General features: G+C 46.9%; 1 protein-coding gene across 2 annotated transcripts in view; it reads right to left on the reverse strand.

Annotated features, from left to right (window-relative positions):
- Positions 1-1401: 1401 nt before the first annotated feature.
- spen (split ends) overlaps positions 1402-19246 on the reverse strand; it is a 73850-nt gene continuing 56005 nt past the window's right edge. The window contains exons 5-15 of one of the 2 annotated variants that reach the window (XM_067351144.1): positions 16815-17374; positions 16006-16622; positions 15489-15669; positions 15082-15385; positions 14097-14822; positions 4664-14018; positions 4420-4533; positions 4119-4232; positions 3150-3914; positions 2831-2989; positions 1402-2648 (exon numbers count right to left, since the gene is read on the reverse strand). In XM_067351144.1, the coding sequence (XP_067207245.1) occupies positions 2520-2648; positions 2831-2989; positions 3150-3914; positions 4119-4232; positions 4420-4533; positions 4664-14018; positions 14097-14822; positions 15082-15385; positions 15489-15669; positions 16006-16622; positions 16815-17374 (13024 nt within the window). In that variant the 3' untranslated portion in view covers positions 1402-2519. Of the gene's footprint in view, positions 2649-2830; positions 2990-3149; positions 3915-4118; positions 4233-4419; positions 4534-4663; positions 14019-14096; positions 14835-15081; positions 15386-15488; positions 15670-16005; positions 16623-16814; positions 17375-19246 lie in introns of both variants that reach the window. The other variant, XM_067351143.1, reaches the window with a different exon arrangement.

Genomic DNA, 19246 nt, shown 5'->3' on the forward strand with positions numbered 1-19246 from the left:
CTGTAAGCGGTTATATATGCGGCAGCTCTTGGAAACAACACCTCTGACATACGTTGTCACATATTACTAATGTTTTATAAATATTGGGAAAAGATTTAATTTTTCGCTTAGCAGAACGATAGAACATTATAAAAATATTTATGGATTTCAATTATCGTTGCTATATATTTATAGCACACGAAATCATTATAATTGATAAATGAATCCGTATTTTATCCATCCCTGATACTTTTGCATGAAGATTACTCTCTAGAGGCATACGCCTTACGCGCAGCATAATATCGTAAATAGATAATGTCCCTTAGTTTATTTAAAATGTTTTTTTTACGGCTTGGTGTGATATAGTGTAACCTCTGGTCTATACACATAAGCGCATTTATTATCTCGGACATGAATGCTAAAGAGTCTATGAGTCGTCGCACGACGGAATCGAAAGGGATGGGGGGGGGGAGGGGGGGTACAGAGATGCATATACGCTGCAAGTGAACATACAACACTGGTAAACGGCGAATGTGAACTGAACGTTGGGGGTCGAATATTAACGTACCGCTCGCATTTGTCGTTCGTTCACTCCGGTATATCCATCTTGATAGGATGGAAGTGTAGAATGGGGCGGCATCAATGGTCAATGAGATCGGTCATACTATTTCCCAGTATGACAAATAAGCCCCATCTGTCCTTAAATGTGCGGATTGGTATGCCCTAGCTAGCCTGTTGTAATAACGTTAATAATAATTAATAGCAGCGGTAATAGTAGTGGTAGAATAGTAGTAGTAGTAGTAGTAATAGTAATAGTAGTAGTAATAGTAGTAGTAGTAGTAGTAGTAGTAGTAGTAGTAGTGGTGGTGTAGTAGTAGTAGTAGTATAGTAGTAGTAATAGTGGTAATAGTATAGTAGTAATAATAGTAATAGCAGTGTGGTAATAGTAGTTGTAATAATAATCATAATAATTAATAATATTCATAATAATAATAATGATTATCAGTGTTGCTGGAGTCGTTCATTGATTGAGACAAATTAGATGAAATACAGACAGACAGACAGACAGACACACAGACACACATACACACATTCATATATATGTATTCATGTATTTGACTGTATACATGCATATGGATGTATATATATATGTATGTATGTATGTATGTATGTATGTATGTATGTATGTATGTATGCATGCATGTATGTATGCATGTGTGTGTATGTATGTATGTATGTACGTATGTAAGTATTTATGCATAATATTCGTCTTCTTTTATATAATTCGTATAAAAAAGACGATTGATTTGATCTAATTCATTTCACACGTAGTATGTTATGATTACAACGACACTGGCAACACTGGCGATAATATTAATAATAACCATAATAATTATAATAATAAAGAATAAGAATAGAAAGTAATGTTAAAAAGTTTTTTTTATGTATAAGACGTATAATGCTAAGAGTATAGTAATAATAATAATAATAATTCACAATATATATCGCATCCTGCTATGGGAAATTATGATACACTAGGATCGCAAATAGATAGATCTATAAATAGATCGCAAATTCTACTCGGGTAGCCCAACTTCTCTCGTTTTCTGTGCTAGAGGTCTAACATTATAATTTACATTCTAATTCGTCACGATTGGCGGCGGCAGCAGCAACGGGCAGCGGCAACACTATCGTTACAGTAATATAATACATAGTTATTTATATAGAGCAATATTTTATACAAAAACACATCACATACCGCACGGACCATTAGTCGGGCAACCCTCTTATACGTTTTTACTTTTTGTCTTCTCCTTTTACGCAGTTATGTTATTGTTAAATACTTAAAATCACAGTAGTTATGCCCTCGGTGGCTCGCTTATAATTTACACAATTTATCATTAATGCCTAAGCCTTACTTAAAATAGCTCATAGTGATAGGGTACGTTGGATCCTTCTATTCTTTATTTTACTTCGCAGTTGACTTGTCCATCTAGAGCAACGGGTTATTTACTGTTTCCTCTACGGGAAGGACGAGCATAAGTAACGGGCATTGCGTGACGAATCGAAGGTCTTGTCCGAAGGCTGGGGTTGTGCCTGACCCGCTTGTCAGAAAGACCAAGAGTGATGTCGGTCGATCCCACAAACGTTGTCAGTACTTGACGCGAGTTACAAGTCGTCCGAAAAAAAAAGGAAACAAAAAAAGAGAAACCGAGCTTGCCTGCGCGAAATTCGTCGAAGAAAGGCACGCACGATGATACCGGCGCGTTAACCGTGCTAACCTGACTTCATTGCACAACCTCGTGCCTTGCTTTTAGGCCTACGATCTAAAAATCGGCTTACCGCCGGGTTCCATTTGATTGTCACTGATACAACTCCAGATAAGGAGCTCTTTGTTTTGAACGCATCTCTTTTTTTGTCGCACAATTATGCGTATGTCAGGTGGACACTTCAGGCTTCATACCATATGTGAAGTGTCCTGTGGTGCGTGAAGATGACAGATGCAGATAAATCATAATCCAGTAGATCACTGATTGGCCTCAAACTGTAGCAATGACGATTAGTAAATGAGCGATTTTTGCGACACGGTGAAGTAGATCCGGTGCGATTCTGGCCAAATTTTCATGCGCAAAGTCACAGGACGGGAAAATGTGAACTACATACGCCGGCTAAAATGCAGAAAATTTGTAATATTATATTTTGTTTGGATTAACAATAAAAAAAAAAGAAGATAAAATGAAGAATAAAATAACTGTGGCGTGATAAAACTCCTAAATAGTAGAATTTTCAAGATCCATATACATTGTGTATATATATTTTCGTAAATAAAGTAATAATAATTTTGTCTCACCTGTTGTGATCCGGGTGCAGCAATGTTTACGATTCCAGCAGCCTGCTTTTGTTGGAGGTACATGATGAATCCTGTCTGAAGATTTTTACTTTGTTGCAATACATCTACTTCGTCACGACCACAAGGTAATGCCAACAGCATGCAATGTTCATTGTCAGTCTGAAAGGCAATTGATTACGTTAAAAATTAGAAATCTTATTTAGAATTTGTTCATATATAAGATATAGCCAACTTTTCATGTTTTAAAAATTTTTTATTTGTATAAATCTTTTAAAGCATCTTTCAAATCTTTTAATCGCGAAAAAATCACGACACGTACCTGCATCTTTCTTGCCACGCCTTCAACTTGTGTTTGTTCTAATCTCATTCTTTGGGCTATTCTCAACGGTGGTGTGGAGCCGTCGCTATTACAAGGGAGACTGTCCCTAGCTACGTTAGGATTACCAAAGACAAAGTGCATCTGTACTGCTGCTTGGTCGTTCTTGAGTGCCAATAAACCTTGCCACATAACCGGGTAACGCTGCAATAGCATCTGAAACGAGTCCGCTTGCGGCGGCGGCACCTGAGACGCATACGGCGGCGGCGGTGTGAGGGCCTGACGTTTCCTACATCTCTCCGGCGTTGTGGCTCTGCCCATCTCAGGCGGCGCTTCGCTGGCAGCCATGGGATATTGAGAACGTAAATGAGCGGGCGGTGGTTCGTAATAACCCGCTCTAGCACCGGCTGGTAGCGATGGATTACTTCCCGCGTTGTACTGCGGTGGAGGCGGTGGTAACCTCACGCCCCCTGCGTGTAACATGTAAACTTGAGCAACTTGTGGACTGTCGGTAGTACGATCCTGAGGTGTTCTCGTTCCTCGTCTCAATTCTAAGGGAGGACTGTGACTGTCTTCTATGCCAGTATCGTGTTTCGGATCCAAAGGTAAGTGCGGAGATCTTGTTCCTGGAATGTGATAAGCTATGCGAGGAGCCGTTAACGCCTCCTGCTGTGCACGCAGATATTGATACTGCAACATTTGAGGATGCAGATAGTGAGGTAGCTCTCCACCTCGGCCTAATCCTCCGTAATGATTGACAACTTCACTCTGAAAAAAAGAATCATTCATATTTCATTATTTAGAGCAAAATTATTAACACTGTCAAAATTGTTTACCAATAATTTACGATTCTTAATATTTCATGCAATATCAAGAGAATTGTGATTAATATTTGAAAGCTGCATTTGATGTGAATCACACGAGAGCGTTTCATTTTAAGAATGTATTGCAAGAATATTAGAAAGTAAGTACCTGTGAAGTATTAGAATGATGATGGGCAGGTGGAGGCAATGGAGGACTCTGGGATCGATGCGGGGGGACGAGACCATACTGACCCCCTGGTGGAGTAGCACCCGTGCTTCCATGCTAATTAAAACCGAGTAAAATTAGTGCATTTAACACATTTTTAACGTATCGTTGATCAGTTTAATTATTCTGTTTCATTCAAAGACACAATTTACACAGTATTTATAATGTATACGAATTATATTAATAGAAAAATTTTAAAAATATTATATAAATATATATATATAAAATTAAAAATATTGCTTACCAGCGGTGCTTCATATGTCGGCATTGGCACATTACGACTTTGCGGGCTTGCTGTGGGCACCATAATACAACCAGACATCGGTACTTCTACTTTTTGTGACTCCATTGTTGTGATCTGAAATAAATTTCCATATTAATTAAAGCTTACATAATTTTTATTATCTGAGCTTATAATTCTTGTTATCTGAGCATTTCAAAATTGAATATAATCGTAAATATTTCATTAAATATGAACGTGTGCGTACAGGAGCTTTCGGTCCCGGTGGTCGGACATTGCTCACACCGGTTGAAATCGGCTGCGGATTGACGAGATGCGGTTGCGTAGGTGAACTTGTTACTGTGACAATCGGGACTGCCGCCTGCAGCAAGTGCGTTTTCGGATTGAGCGGATGAGGTTGTCCATTGATACCCTTGAGAGCAGTCGGCTGTGAGACCGGTTGATGAATTCTTGGCGACGAGGCAGTAACATTCACATTGGCGGGATGCATATTTATCGGCGACAAATCGGCGATGCATATTTTGTGCGACATATTCACTATCGTCGATGTTTGCTGTTTGGCGGCTTGCAGAAGATGCTGCTTAGGATTAGGCGGTACCCCGGTGTTGTTGAGTACAGGGGACATGGGTTGTCCTTGTTTCGCATTTGCTGAGGTAAGTTGCGCCGTTTGTTTCGCACGCGGACTCAGGCTGGGCGACACGACTCTGCCAGGTGGTATCTGCAGATTGAGACCTTGTATCGCTTGCGCGGGCGGCTTGACGATGTTCTGCACTATCGTTTGATTCGGTAGGCTCGGAGCCGGTTTCGTGATGACAACCTGCTGCTGCTGAGAAGATGTCACTAGCTTGCTAGCGTTCAACACATGCGCCTTAAAGCTCGTAGGTTTCGTTTGCGGGGAAGAAGTGAGCACCGGTTGCGCCGCCGTAGTCGGCGTGGCCGTTACAGTCACGTTGGTGACAATAGTCGTGCTTGCTGTTGAAGATTGCGCAACAGTGATGGTAGGAGTGACTTGTACCGCCGGCGATTGCGGTTTCGTGATCACACTAGTTTGCGGTTGAACTTGCTGAGTCGGTTGACAAGGCGTGTGCTCCACGATGGCTTCCTTCTTCGGCTCGGCGGGCGCCGGCAGAGAACTTTCGGGAACGGCTTTCGCTCGCGGCGCTTCGTTGGTCGGACTTGCGCTGATCAATCCGCCGCTTCGAGATTCGCACAGTGTTCTGTTGGTGGTTTGCGCTTGGCCGGATGTCGTGGACACCGGTATGTACTGACCTTCCTCGGACTCTCTCATCGGTATCAGCATTCCGGTGACTGGATCGATCAACGTCATCGGCTCGAGCGACACCGCCTTCTGCGACGCAGCTGGCGTGGCAGCTTGAGCCGATTCTTCCGCCTTCGGACTCTCCGGTTGTGCCAGTTTCGGTTCTTCTTTATTCGGACTCTCCTGCGGCACCGCTGCTACTTCCTTCGCCTTCTCCTCTCCGCTATCATCGTTATTTTCGGATATTCGTCTCGCTGCTTTGCGGCTGCCCCTAGGCGACTTGCGGAGTTCCGTTAGCTGCATGGCAGGCTGCTGCGTCGTGTTGCGCGGAGCATTGTTGTGTCTGGTACTTCGTCTAGTCGCGTGCACGTTCCCGGCGTTACCGCTCAATAATTTATTCACCGGCGATCCACGGACAACGTCCTCGATGACGTCGTCCACCGTATTGCGACTGCCGTCCCTCTCCGCCAATCTTCTCGACTTTCTCGTGTTAGCAGCGGGCGAGACAAACTCCTCCGGCGGCACTTCCTTGACTGCAGCCACGGGCGTTGCTGGCTGCGCATTCGTTCCCGTCACATTCGGTCCTGGAGACTTAATAGTGAGAATCAGTCGCGGACGGCCGGCGTTGTCCTCCTCGCTGTCGTCGTGGAACTCGTAAACGTCGGCTGGCAATTTATTCTTCTCCACATGATGCTTACTGCCTCTTGGACTTCTGCCGCCTCGTCTGTGAGAGACGGCGGCCGCGTTTCTGCCACCTCGCCTGGTGGTAACCCCACCGCGACTGCCGCGCCTACTTTTCGTCCTGCCGCGACGACTCCTCGTAGATTCGTTCTCACACGTTTCCACGCTTTCATCGTGATCCTCGGCGGACACGAAGCTCTTCTTACTCTCGCCCTCCGTTGACTCCGTATCGAACCAATCCGATTCGTTCTTGCTGGTGTCGTGCGAGTCGCTGTTCGCGCTGTCGGCCTGCTGCGCCTCGTCATCGCCGTCGTTACCTTCACCGTCGCACAGAGCATCGACCTTCTTTATGACGCTCTCGATGTTCACCTCCTTCGCCGACCAGTAATCGCTGTCTTCTTTGCTATCGGTTGGATCTTCTTTGGAATCGATAGCGAGGGGATCCGTGCTCGGCTCTTTCAACGGATCTTCCGCTGGCTCTTCGTCCAATTCCACCTCATCGTTCTCTTTGACAGCTTCCTCTTCCTTAACGTCATTCGTAGGCTCCAGTTTTATAGGAGTTTCCGTCTCGAGTTTCGGTACGACGACGTCGGTAACTTCGGCCTTAGGAACGCACGGCGCGATCTCCGTTTTAATTACCTCTTGCTTCTCTTGTTTCGGTTTTACGTCATCTTCTACGCACGGTTGACTCAAAGGTTTCTCGGATTCAATTATGTTGTATTTAGTTTCGTCCGCCGTGTCTTCTTGCTTGACTTCAACTGGTTCTTGCTTTATCTCGTCGACCTGTCGTATCGTTTCGATGGGCGGCGTCAGTTGCATCGGTTGTACAGTTTGAGTGATCTGCGCTTCGGCATCCAGCTCCAGTGGCTCTCCTTGTATCACACGCGTCTCTACACATTCCGGCGTGCTCTTCTCGTTCACCGGTGGCGTCGACATCGAAGACACGGTTGACGGCACCACTCTAGTTATAATCGTCTGCGACACCGTGGATACCAGAGGTACGTGAGACTTGTTGACTAATTGACTTTGAGACACGGGCGACTGTCTTTGACAAGTGATGGGCGTTTGCGGAATGATGCATTTGTCGCTCGGCAGCGACGATGGTACGTTCGGCGTTGCTTGCTGAGGAACTACAGGCACCACGGTCTTTATTAACGGCTGATTCGGAGAGGCGACTGTCGGCGGCGGGCCTAGAGTGTGAACGGACTTGTGAATTAAGTGAGATTGACCGTGCGCGACGATGACAGGACTCGGCGTAGAAGAGCGAGGTACGTGTGTGGTTAGAAGTTGAAGATTCGACACCTCTTGCTTTTGTCTGGGCGACAGTAGATTGCTATCCGTTGTAATAGACATTTGTTTCTGCGTTCTAGAGGACATGGTGTAGCTGTCCGTGACGTAAGCCGGCTTGCCGAATACCGGGCTGGATGTACTGGCGTTGATCTCGATCTTCGCCGTTTCGGGAATGTATGTGGGCGGTTGATTCGGCGAAGGAACCTTAGGCGAGGTGGACGCTTTGTTGGTTGGCTCCGGTATAACGGCGGGCGATAATTTCGGCTCTTCCAGTCTCTGCGGTGGCTCGTTAGGATTCACAGGAAGCAACGTCTCGATCACGGATTTGCCGCTCAGAGAGGAGTCACGCGAACTCTTAACCTGAATACCGGATGCCAACGGTGGCACCGGCATGTAAGGTCGCGGCGGAATATTCAAAGTCAACGGCGGCAAGCCACCGCGAGGATAACCGGGCGTGGGTGCTAACATGCCGGAGGCGTGCTGTATCACTGGCTGCTGAGTCGCCGCGGTCGAGTAGATTTGTTGAACCGGCGCTTCCGGCCTGTGAGCGGGGATAGGTACGCACACCGCGATCTTCGTCGGTGGCGGCGACGAGGGTTTCCTCTTTCCCACGTTAGGCACGTGCGGGCTTAACGTAGGATTTCGCGACCATTGACCGTTCGGCGAGAGCGGCTGAGAGACGCGCGGTGACGGCTGCGACGGTACCAAAGGCGGCATTCTCGACGGAACCAACGGTGGTAGTGATGTCGTGTTCGACGACGAGCAGGAAACCGTCGTGACGTTTTGCAATTTCGGAGATGCTTGGCGCATAGGCACCATTTGAGACTGCGGGGACACGGGCAGCCTCTGATACAGAGGCTGCACCGTGATCGGCGATGGTCGCGAACTCGCAGCGGAGAGCGCCTTCGGTACTTCGGTTGTGATCGGCACGCTGCAGGGCACCAGCATAGGTTGTTTGTATTGCGGCGGAGGCGGCGACGCGGACGCTCGCCGTGCCTGCGCCGTTCTTTCCGGACTGGCGACATCGGCGACGTCCGACTCGGTGGTGTCCAACTGCACGGGCTTGATGGTTTCGCGTGGCTTGTTATGCTCGTTCAAGTTCCACGAGTGAGCGATCACGGAGCTCGGCGGACTCGGTGGTTTCGCGACTGCCGGTGGTAGTCGCACCTCCACCGGTTTCTCGGGCGCGGTCAACACGGGCGCCATGCTCAGCGTTTTCGTCGGGGATTTGTAGAACGACGGTATATCCGGGGTCTTCGGAGGCTGCGTGAGATCGACCGTCTCGTAATTCGGATCCTCCTCCGTGTCCGTGTCGATTTGCAGATCGTGCTCGCTCTGTGGCGTATCGGGTTTCAGATCCGCGTCGCCTTCCACCGTCGAGGCGTTCAGACTCTCCACGGCTTGCTGCATCTCCTCGACGTCTTCCTGAGGCGCCTCGGCCGATGCCCCGGCGACTCCGTCCGCTTCCGCTTCTTCTTCTTCGCCCTCGTAAGAGAAGTCCTCCGTCGAGGCGCCGAATGTTTCTTCGAGCAGCGCGGCGACAGCGTCCTCCGTTTCCTCCTGCGATATCGCCACACGCGGCTTGTCCTCGTTCTGCGCCGGCGGCGTCGTTGGTACAGGCACTTCCGGTTCCTCCCTGCCGCTTCTCGACTGACAACTGCTGTCTCTCTCCTCGGGCTCAGAAATACTTTTCACAGCGTTCTCGTGAATTGTCTCGTCTATTTCCATTCCAAAGCCGGGTATGAACTTGTCTTTCTTCTTCTCCGGCTTGGGCGTCTGAATAGTACTGGCAACCGGTGACGTGATCGACGGTACGGTCGTCACATTGGAAGTTACTTTCGGTATCGGGCTCAATAATGCTTCTCTAGGCGTCGGCAAGCTGGGCGATATTGTCTTAGGTACTAACGGACTGCTCGCTCTCGGCGGACTAGGTTCGGCGCCCAGATAAGGTAATTCGCCGCTCTTCTCGTGATGATGGTGATGGTGGTGATGATGATGATGATAATCCTTCCGACTGCGCTCTTCCTTCGACTTCTTCCGCTTCTTTTTCTTTTCCTTCACCTTCTCCGGCACCGTCGAAGGTGTGGACGGCTCGACGCTGTCGTTGTCGTCGGTGAATCGAAAGACGTCGTGATCGTTGGACTCGGTGCACGCAGGAGCGGTCTTCGGAGAGCTCGGCATGCTCAGGAGCTTCGCTTCGATCTCACGGCCGGCCTCAGCCAAATCGACGCTGTTCTCGTCTTCCGGCAGATGACGCCGTTTCTTTTCCGTTTTCCGTCTCACTCTGTCCATGTCGAGCGAGCTGCGACCACCGTCGCTATCCGAAGCGTAAGCACTGTTTTCCGACGTCAAATTGTTAAATCTGTTAAAGAATGTGTTGGAAGGACCGTCGTCAACGTCGTCAGAAAGAGGTCCGAAGATATCCTCCATGCGTTGAGAATCCCTCGCCTCTTGCCTGTTAAGCCTCTTTCGTCTCGCTTTCGCTTTATCTTCTCCGTTCCGATCTCGCCTCTTCTCCTTTTTACTACGCTGTTTCTTATCGGCGCGCATTCTTTCCTCGGCATTGTCCAACGCTGTCGCGACAATAGTCGTGGCAGCGCTCAACTCCGTGGCGTGATTCGGTCGGCAGTCTGAATTCGACGTGATGACATTAGTTTTCTTGTGTTCCAGATTTTCCGTCGGCGTGGTCTTCAAATTATCCTCGCTCGAGATGCTGTTCTTCTGGCGTTTTTGTTTCTTCTTGTGTGATTTCTTTCGCGAATCTCTTTCGTGATTGTTCACCACTATTGCCGGGTGATTCGTACGGAAGCCAATTCGCTCGTCCTCGTCGGACGTACGAGGCTCCTCTTTAACATTTGTATGCACGCTGTTCACAATAACGTTCGAAGCTTCCAGCGGATTCTGCTTCTCTTCGGTATCGGCGAAGCCAAGATCGACGTCGCTCTCGAGGAATCTCTCGGTCTTTACAGACTTGCGAACTTTATTGTTGAACGGCTCCTCTTCCTCACTAGTATCCGAATGAATGCGGGACCGTGAGCCTTTTCTCGATAGAGACTTGGTTCTCGTCGAATCCGATTCCGAAGTGGCCTCGTCCTCGGTCAAAGCTTTACTACTGACCGAATCGCCGTCCCAAGATGCGCTCTGTTTCTTTTCCTCTCGTCTAGCGCGACTTTGCTTCAACTGCGAGAATTTGTCTTTCAGACGCACCTGACGTTTCTCCTCCTCCAGTTTTTGCATGTTCTTCGTCGAACGAGCCTTCACTTTATCGTACATGCTGATGTAAGCCGGTTCGTCGTCGACGATATCGAAGATCGAGTGCTTCTTCGGCTCGTCGCTGTCCGTGTCTGTGGCCGATGGATTTCTCGTCACTTGCATTTCGTGGGTGGAAAGCGGACCGTCGTCCACGTCGCTGTGCGAATTCAACGTAGACTGCTGCTGTTGCTGCTGCTGCTGCTGCTGCTGCTGGTGATGTTGCGCATCTCTCGTATGATTAGAACCCACGGAAGTTTGCTCGGTCGACGGGCTCGAGTTGTTTCTCTTGGACAATTCCAGTCTCGACAGAAATTCCTTGTCGGATTCGTGCGAGACTCTCGGACTACGCTCCCTCGATTCTTTTTCCGATCGGTTCTTCTTACTTCGCTGCTTCTCTTTATTTCCGCTGTCTTTCGAATTATTTTCTCGATTCGATTCGCCGTGCGTCCCGTCTCTGGTGTCTTGCGTCGCACTGCCGCTCTCTTTACTGTCACGACTCTCCCTGCTCTCTCGACTAGAACGATGCGAGTCATTGCGATGCTTGCGGTCTTCCGATCTCCTGTTCTGCCTGGAGCGATCTTTGCTGTCCCGTCGATGATCCGACATTTTGATACGCTTCCCGTCGTCGTCCGGACCATCCTGCGACGAACATCTGCGCTTGATCGGCACCGGCGCGGGAGCGACTTGACTCTGGGATTGCGTAACGGAAGGATGTAAATGATTCTCGGTCGACTGCCGTCTACTGTCGTCGCGTTCTCTCTTTTCTTTGTCTTTCTCCTCGCGATCCCTTCTCTTTTCCCGCTCGGCCTTTTCTTTCTCTCGCCTTTCTTGATCCTCCCGCTCCCGTCGCTTCTCCCTCTCGTGTTTTTCCTTTTCCAGTTTTTCCAGCCTTTCCCGCTCCTCTTTCTCACGTTTCTCTTTTTCCAGCTTGTCTCGTTCCTCCTTTTCTTTCCGCCGTTCGCGTTCGAGTCTTTCCTTCTCCTCTCTCTCTCGTTTTCTTTCCCGCTCGAGACGCTCCTTTTCTTCTCTCCTTCTGTCTCGCTCTTCCTTCTCTCTTCTCTCTTGTTCTTCTCTTTCTCTTCTAAGACGCTCCTTTTCTTGCTTCTCGCGCTCCAGACGAAGTTCACGTTCTTTCCTTTCACGTTCTTCGCGCTCTCTCCTCTCACGCTCTTCGCGTTCCCTCCGCTCCTGCCGTTCTTTCTCCTCTCGTTCTCTCCTCTCGCGATCGATACGTTCCTTCTCTCGCCTCTCCTTTTCTTTAAGTTCGTTCTCCTCCCTCTCCTTTCTCTCGCGTTCTCTTTCTTCTCGTTCTCTTCTGTCCTTCTCTTGCCGTTCCTTATCTAGTCTTTCTCTTTCCCGTCGTTCCTCGTCTTTTTCGCGCCTCTCGCGTTCCTCTCTTTCTTTTTTCTCTTGTCGGTCACGATCTTCTTTATCCCTTCGCTCCTGCCTCTCACGATCTTCTTTATCCCTCCTTTCCTTTTCCTCCCGTTCTTTTCGTTCATACCTCAGCTCTTTGTTATCCTTATTATCCTTGAAATCTTTGCTATGATAATTATCCGTATTACCGATGTCGTTCGCAACGCTAGAGCTTTCTCTTTCATCCTTTTCTTTACGATTTCTCTCGGCGTCAACCTCCTCCTTCCGCGATCTTCTTTGACAATCTTTTCCTTTACCGTGTTTTGACTCTCTGCTCTCCTTCCCGTCGCGAGAATCTCTGCTCTCCCGACTGCTACCGCTCATTTCCTTTTTCAACCGAGGACGAGGCAAATCTGTGGAAGATGTGGATAATAACAATGAAGAGGAAGAGTTGGATGAAGATGTTATGGAAGACGATGGAGCTATCGAACTGGTAGTTGTCATGGAAGAAATCGTTACGGACGTCGTTGTCATCGTCGTTGCCGTTGACGAAGCTGTCGTGCTCAACGTCGTAACCGGTGTCGCTGTTGTTGTTATCGCAGCTGAGAAGGCATCCGTTGACGCTGCCGTCACCGTGGGCGACGCAGTAGTCGCGGAGATGCTCAATCCCCTGTGCGTCGAGGCTCCGAGGGTATGAATATTACTTAGATTACCGTTGCTGCTTAGAAGACTACTGGCTGACGCTAAACCACTACCGTTGCCGCTACTAGCTGCCGTTCCGCTACCGAGACCGATCGGTAGAGAAACCGGTGGTAATTCGGGACTAACCGTCTTGATAGATGTGCCGGGTGTGATTGGCGTTGCCGGCGTTGGATGTATACAGTTATGCTGCACCATCCGTGGATCAGTCTTCAGCATCGATGGTGCCACGGTCGTCGTCGGAGTCAGACTCGCGGACAATGACGTATTAATGCCGATTTGACTGGTGATCGAAGTACCGCTGGTCGGCTGTACCGGCGGATGACTAGGAAACGGATACTGCAGACAAACTTTGCTGGTGCAACCGCTAGTGGTGAGACCGGCGGTGCTACCTATCATAGAGCTAACGCCAATAACACCGGTGAACTCCCGCGGTTCGTATTTTTCACTAAAGTTCTCCAACCGCTTCGAGTCCTCGTCGAACACACTTCTTTTCGCAAGAACTGATTTCACGATGTCGGAAGGTTTCACGTCGCGAAGATCCAAATCGAGCAGCTTATGCCGAATTCGAAATCTTTCCGAAGCGCTGGCGTCGAGTTTCGCCAGAGCGTCACCGCCGGCAGCACTCAACGCTCTCGAACCGGACCACTTTTCATACTTTTCATCCAGAGAGCGTATCCTCTCTTCCAGACTAGGAGACTGCGGCGCTGTTTCGCTGTCGGAACTGGTCGGGCTCGAGCTGGCGTGTCTAGGAGGTGGTGAAGCCGGTGGTTGCGGAGCTGCACGAGGACTGGGAGCAGTGGACAGGCTGGCACACGGCGGACTAGCGACCTTAGCCAGGCTAGCACTGCTCGATCGAGTGCCGGCGCTGCCGGTGTTGTTATTGCTACTGCTCGTATTGTTGTTGTTGTTCAACATTTGCGCCGCAAACCTCGGTAAAGGCAACGACAGTGGACCCTCGTGACTCCTTTCTCTAAATCGTCTGGGTTCGCTAGGCACCAAGTTTTCCGGTCGCTCGTCAACAAGAGGCGTACCGGGCCGAGATCCATCATGGTGTTCGTGATGCCTGGAAATGTTATTGTTTAGTTTAGTTTTAATAATTCCTAAATGTTGTTTTTTTATTTTTCTTCAAATTATAGCTCACCTGCTAGTAGCATCCCGACGACGCTTGCAAGGTCCAGGAACCCTATTCTCGCAACTACTCCTTCTTGTGCTATGATGCACCACTACTTTACTATCACTAACGCGTCTAAAGTCCATGCCTTTTCTAGTAGAATGCGAAGTAACGAGCAACGACGCGATTTCCGGCTCATCGTCTTCGCACAGTATCGTTGTCGACGAACTGTCGAGTTTCGCACGTTTCTTTATGGGAAAACCGACTTCGTCGCCACTACTGTGGCACTCTTCAAGTTGTTCCAACAAATGGACCCGTTCCTTTTGAAGATGCCGAATGTCGGGCGGAGGTAATAATGGTGGCGGCGGCGCAGGTGGATCGACGCTCGTGACGACACTTTGTACTACGTGGCGCCGCGAGGGCGGCGGGCAATCGTCGTCGTTGAGTTTGCCATCGCTGAGGACGCTGCTCTGATAGTCGTCGTGACTTGCACCGCTACCTTGACTGAACTCGTCGTAACTGCGGAATCGTCGCGACGCTGGCTCACTGTAATCACCGTCGTAGTACGAATCCTGGTAGGATCGTCTGCCACTTCGCGACATCGCAGTCGGATGAGCTGGACTTGCACCCGGTGTGCTACTCCCGGACGTCCGCGAGTAGCTCGCTGTTCGCGATCGCGGAGGCGTGTCGTAACGCGTAAACCTGCTGCTCGAACTCGACACTGTCACCGCCGAGTCAAAGCTGCTGCGTTCACGCCTAGAAGGAATCCTTCAAATCACAAATGCACCCGTTTTAAGTTCTTCATTATGACTTGTGGACTTAAGCTTAATCATGCATCTTATATTGATATAACTCTGAATATAAAACTCTCTCAATAGTCTAACAAAATTAAAAATTGTTCCGAATAAAGATCATCTAATCTGTCAGATATGTTAATGGTACATTAAAAAAGTTCTTATTTTGTATCAAAAGATTTTTGTAATTATAAGAAACAGATTAATTCAAATATACATACGTCACGTCGAATGACGACGCCGGCGAGGGCCTCGAGTCCCAAATCTTTTCATTGCTGATTCCTTGACGTTCCTTGATATGTTCGTAAAACGTCTCTTGACACTCCCTTGAGGCAAAATCGACCTGCAAACGGCGACCACGATGGCCGCTAAGGGTGTTTCCCCTCATTTCTTTCACAGCAGCTTGAGCGCAGTTTATTTGATCGAAAAAGATCAAAGCGTGGCCACGTTCACGATCTATCGATATCTGAGTTATCATTCCGAATGGAAGAAACTGTATATTTAGATATTTCTCGGACACCGAATCTGAAAAACAAAAAGAAATACACTTAATGCGATGTCTGATATTGGCATTGTATTACGTAGACAACTAGTGTAATTAAAAACAGTATGAAATGTAAGCACTTACCACCAATGCCGTCAACCCAAACGCAAGATGTGGGCATTGATTTTCCGAATCCGAGCTTGATTCGATTTGCACCTAGATGTTCGCCGTCCATCGACCTCATGGCTTTAACAACGCTACCGATATCCGAATATTGACAAAAAGCATAACTCGACACGGCGCCTTGTTTCTTAATGTCAATTTCCTGCAGGCAAATATAAGAAAATGTAATTAATTTGCTCTACTGTTTATTGGCTAAATATTATTTTTATTCGTCTTTTTCACTTTATATTTTGCTTAAATATAATTACACATTAGGTATCTCGATGTGAGATCGGTGTACAATCTAACTGTCTCTTGTAGACTAATTTATTAAATAATTCTTTATGAAAATAAATTAAAAATTTAGCACTAACATCCTGCGACGGCTCTCGATGCCATTCTATTATATTTGTTAAATATAATTTTTATTCAATCTGTCTTTATAAATTAAAAATCATCTCTGACATTAAATCTGACATTAAATCGAATTTCAACTTACTATTATTTCGCCGAATGGTTCAAAATGCTTCCTGAGTTCGGACGAAGTGACATCTTTCTCAAGATTTCCGATGAACAACGTCCTCGTCGCCTTTGGATGATACTCGTCGAGCTCTGCCTCGTACGGCCTGAATTCATTGTCCTCGACATCGTAACCCTGATAAGGAGCCACTTCGATTTTGCAGCCGAAGAAGAGCTTGTCCTGCGAAACCTCGAGGGCCTTTTCGACATCCTCGGGCTTTTTGAAGCAAACTAGGGCGTATCTGTCGCCGGCCGTACCAACGACTTTCACCCACGTCACCTTGCCATGCTTCTTGTACTCGTGGAAAAGACCGTCCTTGAGGGAGGTATCGCTACTACGAGTCGGTAGATTCCTTACGCATATGGCCAGCGGCCTGCGATCCTCCGTAACGGCTACATTGCTCGTACGATGCGGCGAGCTACCGGGCGATGTACTACCGCCAGAAGTGCTGCCGCCCGAGCTACCGCTCCGGCTGCTGCTGCTACTTCCGGAACGACTACTACCGCTCGGCGAGCTGCTCCCGCTGCGTGATTTTCTGCGCTGCTTTTTGTGCTGTCGCAGAGCACTGCTACTACTACCTCCGCCTCCACCACTCCCTGTAGAAGAAGTAAAATGAAAGTTGAGTATACGATAAATATTACAAAGTATCGTAGAATATTTATTTTTCTTCATAAAAATTCCATCTTTTTACAGCGATAAATATTTTTTAAATTGGCATATGCTGAGGTACTAAACGAGAAAAGTGCAATGCACCGCGATCTTGCATCGACGGGTCACAGGGCAATTACCTTGCTCATCTTGGTAAGCGTCATTGGTGGCCGGTGAGGGTGGCGGCGGGGCGCCGCCGTACCTGGAACTCGTCGCCTCGTAAGCGGACCAGGACGACGGCGGCAAACTTCCACGATGACGGTCTAAATGGGGCGGGGGCGGCGGCCCAGAAACGTACGGGCCGGTCCTCGGATACAGCCGATCCCTCGCCCTGCTTGATGTCACGTGATAGGAGCTCGAAGGTGGTGGACGGCCGCGGGATATGTAGCCACCGGGATCCCCCGTCGAAGAGTCTGTCGGATGACTGCCGACGCCGACGCTGCCACCACCGCTGCCGCCGCCGCCGACGACGACGCCGCTACCCCCGGTGCCAACCACTCGGTTGCTTCTCTCGCTACCGTAGAAGTTGCCGTGAGAACCACGTGAGTCGAAACTCTCGCTTCCCCTCTCTCCTCGCTCTCCGCCACCGCCGCCGCCGATCCCGGCACCGGTGCTCCCGCTACCACCACCGCCGCCGGAAACACCGCTTGTACCGCTTCCTCCCCCGCTAACGCCGCTGGATCCATGATCCTCCGAACTCCTGAAAAAAAAGGAACTAGATTTAGTCATCATCCAGAGAATGACACCTGAATCGATGAGTCATTATGAAGTACATATGTACGTCGTTTTAGCGATTTATTTTACTTATTATACATAATAAATTGCGCGATAAAAGAAGTGATGTAAGCTAAAATTGATCTACTACTTTAATTAAAAAATGCATTTTTATATAAGATACAAGATACATTAGAAATATGTAACGTATACAGAGTATCATATACATCTCTTTTTTTGTCACTCCTCTACTTGTCAATCTTGTTATCAATGAAAGAATAGTGATGCATAAAAACCGTCTTTCCTCGAAAAAATGACACTAGACTAAACTGGTTTCAACCGAATCTAGCAAATCTGTTGCAGTTCTTTCTGACGTACGCATTAATGTTAATGTGTACAAAAAATAAAAACATCGCAGTCGTGTCGTTTTAATCTTTCTGTAATAAGCAAAATACACAGATTCAAATCCAGTGTAGCTTTGCAGCTGCAGATAACAATTAATTTTAGATAAACTTGAATAGAACTTTTAAGTTATTAAACATAGAAAAAGTAATTTCAGTTTTTGAAGGATCTCGTCCTATTTACCAATGTCTTTACTGAACATTCTGTGTGTCTATTATTTCGCAAAGCGCAAGAAAACTGTTGTTCATGACCTTTGCAACGCTAGAAACTGATTATTCAGTCACGCGCAAAAAACGAAATGATAACTCATGTCGTATCAATCACGCGATAGAAAACAAATATAAAAAACAGCGTAACAATAGATTTACTGCATAAATTCTACTTTGAAATGTTTAAACACTCCAGCAGCGAGTTTGAATATTGAAACGATACGATATCTCGAACAACTACGTATTTACGTTTCACGCAAGCTTCTCTGGGTATTTTTACTTGCAAACTATTTCGAAAGTTTTCCTATTCATCAAATCATCGTGCCACTGTTCGATTTTTACATCTAATCTTAAATTCTAAACCTAATATTATATAAAATTATATTTTACTTTTTACAAACAAAAAATACATCGAGAAAGGAGACACAAAAAAGGAGTAAAATAAAATTTGATTTTTTTTATCGACTTCGATTATCCGGCGGATAAAATTATCGAATATTCAGATATCGGAAATTAGCCTTGCCTTCATAACTCCAGTTACTATAATAAAAAAAAAAAAAAAAAAAAAAAAAAAAAAAACGGAGACTGCTGTGAAATTTCGCAAAACCAAAAACATTTGAGTAATCCGAAACGATGAATTATGCACAGTTGAACTTGGATTCAACTTCGCTTGAACGAATTCAAATGAGATAACCAAGTGTTTGTACATTTTACAAAGAAGCAATTTTAACGAATAAATTAACAGAAAAACGCATCGAAAAATGTACGAGACATGTAAATCATAAGTTTCGTTATCTTGGAAAGACTTTACTCGATGACGTTATAAATACGCTTTACACATCGATTGAGACTCGCGATTAAAAGAATAACTATTGCAATAACTTCTCAATCGATCTATATCAAGTGTTTACACGAAGTGTGATTCTTCTCTCTAAAATGTATTAAACTACATTATGATAACTGCTAATCATTTTAATCATTTCCTTATTTTAATGCAAATGTGTGTCACCTTTACGCTATCATTAAGAGATGTACTGGAAGATAAAAATTGTTACATTTATTGCTTGAGATTATCTGTTCCATATAAACTCTACAAAATCTATTTTATAAGCATAACTGTAACAATTACAGCAACAAATAACAATATTAACAAATAATCGCATATATTTTTTGCATATGTGTATATATGAGTGTATTTTATATCCTATTTTCTCATGTGTGCGATTACAATACATACAATCCATATT

The sequence above is a fragment of the Linepithema humile genome, chromosome 3 (assembly GCF_040581485.1).
Source record: "Linepithema humile isolate Giens D197 chromosome 3, Lhum_UNIL_v1.0, whole genome shotgun sequence".
In the NCBI taxonomy this organism is placed as follows: domain Eukaryota; kingdom Metazoa; phylum Arthropoda; class Insecta; order Hymenoptera; family Formicidae; genus Linepithema; species Linepithema humile.